At 41.4% G+C, this 5,378-nt stretch overlaps 1 protein-coding gene across 1 annotated transcript in view; it reads right to left on the reverse strand.

Annotated features, from left to right (window-relative positions):
- Nucleotides 1-525: 525 nt before the first annotated feature.
- Nucleotides 526-5,378, reverse strand: part of urm1 (ubiquitin related modifier 1) — a 14,989-nt gene continuing 10,136 nt past the window's right edge. The window contains exons 3-5 of the mRNA XM_048259267.1: nt 4,076-4,157; nt 2,007-2,055; nt 526-1,245 (exon numbers count right to left, since the gene is read on the reverse strand). Coding sequence (XP_048115224.1) covers nt 1,177-1,245; nt 2,007-2,055; nt 4,076-4,157 — 200 coding nt within the window. The 3' untranslated portion in view covers nt 526-1,176. The remainder of the gene's footprint in view (nt 1,246-2,006; nt 2,056-4,075; nt 4,158-5,378) is intronic.

Raw genomic sequence — 5,378 nt, forward strand, 5'->3', positions numbered from 1 at the left:
AGCTAGGCTTAGGCCTACTACTTCCTAGTGACGCTGATAATACTACGCCATTAGCATGAGCAGTATTGTATCCATTATCAGTCGGTTTTCCGTTACAAATCGCATCCTTTACCGAGTCTTCTCTCCTCATCTGAAGGCAGCGCCTGAAGCGGAACTGCGACCTCCCACCGCGATCCTAAAGGTTGCTCCGATGAATGTATAGTGAGAGAGATGGGCAACACGACTCTCCGTACTCAACTCCACATCTTTCTCTTAGTAAGCTATAGGCCTACTAAGGTTAGCCTACTGTAGGCCTAATGGTAAATAGGCTACAAGTAAAATATCTATGTTTGTACATATTTTGAAGGATAAAATTAAGAGGATTTATTTAATTTAATTTCTTTAAAGTCTATCGGTGTGAACCCATTAAAAAGTGAACCATAATCTACCAGTCTATATTTTATTTTAAAACAAATCTCCATCTAAATTTTCTTTTCACTTGTATTGATTTTTTTTAAATATGAAAAGGTACAATATGCATTGAAATTCTTGCCAAAAAGGAACATTTAATTTAAACACAAGCCCATGTCATCCTATTTTTAGAACTTAAAATATTGAAGCAGACAGTTTCGTTTGATTAATGATATATAGGCTACAACAGTATAAAATTAGATTTAGCATAATGAACAAAAATGAGCACGCACAGACCATGGTCTTAAAGGTTGACCTCTGTATGCCTCTCAAAGGTCCATCTGCACACTGTCTAGACAGACCGACCTCTGTCCATACACTCTCTCTCACACACACACACACACACACACACACAATCAGATCAAAACACTCTGGACTCAGGTGTCCAGGCCTGATAGGACGCTGGTCAAGCATCTGTGTCTCCAAAGGGTCTCTCTCTCTCTCTCATTCACACACACACACACACACACACACACACACACACACACACACAATGAACATACACCCCACACCCCTCACGTTGAAGGTCACAAGTCAGGGTGAGAAACCCATCAGAACCTTTCAGTGTAGCATTGGTGGATCACTGAATCAGCACTGGGCATCCATGGGGGGCGTTGTGTCTCGGCCTTGATGAGCTACGTAAGGCAGAGAGGGGAGATGTAGCTGGCCGGTGGTGGGGGTTGGGGATCCTCTGTTAGTGTCCACAGTCTGTTTTTATATTGGGGGTTATCCCCCATGCAGAGTAGAGATGAAGACCACATTATCTTGGTCCTGAAGCTGGTACTCCAGCTCACCCTAAAGAGGCAGGTTAAAACACACACACACACACACGTAAGTATGTCATACGTGTACACATGCACAAACACACACACACACACACACACACACACACACACACACACACACACACACACACACACACACACACACAGCTGTATGTATTAAGCCTAAGACTCAACCACCGCTGCTGATGTAGATGATGTCATAACTTCATGTTAACACATGATTTGTGCCTTTAACCAGCACTGACAGACTGCTGCCACTTTGACTTTCTCTGCATTGATTGTGTTGTTGAAAATTATACTGCTGTGTCCAAACATACACTCTAATGAGATAAGATCGGGATGACCAGTGGACACACACACACACACACACACACACACAGAACATGACATGATCGCTGATATCACCACAGTGACTACAGCATTCATGAAAACAGAAAACAAACACAAATAGATATCGTGTGCATGTGCACTCACACCGTCATATAAACACACGCACACACACACAAACATAAACATTCTTCCACACATAAAGAGCTATATACACATAAGCATATACATATATGCACATTTTCAAGCACACAAATAATATGTCTATAATACACATATGCACCTAAGACAATACACACATGTACCATAACAAACAAACACACACACACACACACACACACACACACACGACAATGTACACAATATTCACATACACTCACATTCACATAGATAAATAAATGCACAATAACACACACACACACACACACACACACACACACTCACCATCAGCTCCCAGTCTGCATCGTTGATTAGCACCAGTATCCCTGGCCTCCTGTATTCAAAGAGAGAATGAGCCTTTAGCACACGCTGACAACATCAGCAGCCCCACACTGCTGCAGGAAAAGTTGACATCAGGCCGCCATCATGAACTCGTAGGGTAACAGAAACCTGGTTTATTGTAAAGTGCAATATACATCCATGAATGTAGATGAAATCCATCAGTCGTGTGAAAGTCGCAACATTATTACAGCTACAAACCCTTCACTCCCACCCCTGGGCATGGTAAGGCACACACACACACGCACACACACACACACACACACTCACGCAGCACACAAACGCACACACACACATGCGGGATGCATGTTACATTTTTTTTTCATCAAAATGAATTTAATAAACAAATCAAAAAAAAAAATCTATTTCAAATCTCACTATCCAGAAATATCTCTATATCTGAATATGCACGGTCTACCAAATTGGTTTCCCAACATATGCTGAGGATGCTCCACACGCAAAAGACCCACACGTGAGACCTGCGATTGTGTGTGTGTGTGAGAGAGTTATTTCTCACACTCTCACACACACACACACACACACACACACACACACAGACACACGTCTTGTTTTTGCTTTGGACTAAGAGAAGCCATGACAGTAGTAGCTGTATTGTGACGTCAGGGGGTGCATTAAATGCATGAAGGGGGCGTGTGTGTGTGTGTGTCTGCGCGTGTGCTATATGCTCCCTACGGCTCCTGTGGAAAATACACTGACAGAGCGATGGTCCGTCCGACAGGATTGGGAGTTCGCTCTGCTAATATACCTGTGATTATATTACGAATCACATCAGTGTGTGTCTGCATGTGTGGACCATTACCTGCAACAATAACCAGACATACTATACATATAACAGACACACGCACACACACACACACACACGCAGACACACGCGCACGCACGCACAAACACATACATGCGTTGCGGGTAGGGAAAATGCAGGGGGGAAAAAAAAAAGAGTCCAGGTAACAGTCCCCATCCTGACGACCTATAAACCCCACACTGCTTCATACTCCCCCCCCTTAGCCAACGATCCCCTATAAATTCTCCATTAAATTAGTCTGGTAGCAGACAGAGGTCGGCTTTAACACCATTACCCCCTCCAATGAAAATGCATTACCCCATACCCGGAAACTAGCACTGTGCGGACACACCAAAACAACAAACAATAAATAAATAAATATCAAGAGTGGGGTTATTTGTTTGTGAGTGTGTTTGTGTTTTTGAGAAATACTAAGAAGAAGCTTTCTGTGTTAACAAATGTATAAATTCTCACCAGGTTCTGTATGCATTAAAAAACAAATAATTTGTTTTATATCTAAAAATATAAATCATATCAAGTTTTCGTTAATATTTGAGTGTGACTGCAAAAGGCCAGAGTATTAGTTTGTGTTTCCCATTCTCTTCCATGTGAATGTATATCTATAGATATATAAGATCTACTATTTGTGTATCTCTGCATCATATCTATCTATGTATTGTGTATGCAAGGATATGTTTGTACGTGAATGTGTGTGTGTGTGTGTGTGTATGTATGCATGCATGTATTGTATGTGTGTTTGTGTACATATGTCTATATGTATGTATGTATGCATGTTTGAATGTATGTGTGTGTGTATGTGTGTGTGTGTGTATATGCGTGTCTATATGTGTTCATAATACGCACTTGTGTGTATGTGAGCACATGTGTATATGTGTTTATTATGTACACCTGTTTATTATGCGCCTGTGCATTTATGTGTGTGTGTGTGTGTGTGTGTGTGTGTGTGTGTGCGTGGCATCCACAGACGTGGTTGAACACATGAACTTGCTCCTTATCTTATGAACTTGTGTGTGTGTGTTCGTATATGTGTTTATGCATGGGAGTGTGTCTGCACGCGTAAATGTGTTTTAGTTGTTGTATGTGTGTGTGTGTCCCTGCACAAAGAGCTCGGGTCGTTTTTTAGCATGTTCCCCTGTTTACCTGTGTGTGTGTGTGTGTGTGTGTGTGTGTGTGTGTGTGTGTGTGTACTTACACAGTGTCCCCCTGCACAAAGAGCTCGGGTCGCTCCTTTAGCATGTTCCTCTGGATCCACACCAGCAGCTGCTTCATGTCCCCTGCAAACGCCAGCCACAGGTCAAAGGTTAGGGGGCAGGGGTCGCTTATCCAACCCCCCCGGTCGATCTGACGCGACAGAGACTCGACTGGGGGAAAATGTGTGTGTGTGTGTGTGTGTGTGTGTGTGTGTGTGTGTGTGTGTGTGTGTGTGTGTAAATGCATGAATATCAAACAGTGCATGTGTTCGTCTGCTTGTGTGTGTGTGTGTGTGTGTGTGTGTGTCTATAGAGGGGTGATGGGGGTCTAGTGAAGCAGTTCAAGTGCGAAACAAAAACACAAATGCTCCGTGGTCGTTCGGGTTGAGGGGACTGCCCCTTCGCGTTTTGATGCATCTCACTCCGTCACAAACACCAACAGCCCGTTGTCTGCGCCCGCTGCTGCAGCACCAAAGGGTGACCGAAATTAAAAATACAACCGATTGGAAGCACAAAAATGGTAAATTACCCTGCCGCAAATTACAAATGAAAGGATAGTATGGTGTAATATCTAAACATTAATAAATATACCATACAAACACTGCTTCTGCCACCACACCATACTTGCCATCAAGACTCTTTTCCTCAGTGGTTCCTCGTTGGTGGAATGAGTTACCTAATGTTCCATGTTCTTGTGACAGTTTTGGGACTTTCAAGAAATGTTTAAAGACTCACCTGTTCACCTTGCACTGAATGAATTAATTATCTTACAGAATTATGGTTTGTTTGTTTATGGGGTTTTTGTAAATATGATATCTTGTTATTGCTGTTGATATTTGATATTGCTATTACTATTGACATTGCTGTTGTTACTATTTATTTTTATTATTATTATTATTATTATTATTAATAATAATAATAATGTAGGCTTTTCGGCTTTATTTGAAATTATTATTTTTAACTAATGGGCAAAAGTATATGCCAAAGAAAACAAACACAAACATACACAACCCTAGATGATTTCAGAACACAAACACAAACATACACAACCCTAAATGATTTCAGAACACAAACACAAACATACACAACCCTCAATGATTTCAGCACTTCTGGGCAATCAGAACACAAAGTTAAATTGCCCATATACTTCCATCCACTGTGGGATTCATTGAAATTCATTAATTAGGGCCTAAATCACCAAAACCATTTCACTACTACTAATAAAAAATATTAAAATATGAATGCTTATTTCCTCTGGTAATAATGTGTGTGTGTGTGTGTGTGTGTGTGGAAGAATAATTCTGT

The sequence above is a fragment of the Alosa alosa genome, chromosome 12 (assembly GCF_017589495.1).
Source record: "Alosa alosa isolate M-15738 ecotype Scorff River chromosome 12, AALO_Geno_1.1, whole genome shotgun sequence".
NCBI lineage: Eukaryota > Metazoa > Chordata > Actinopteri > Clupeiformes > Clupeidae > Alosa > Alosa alosa.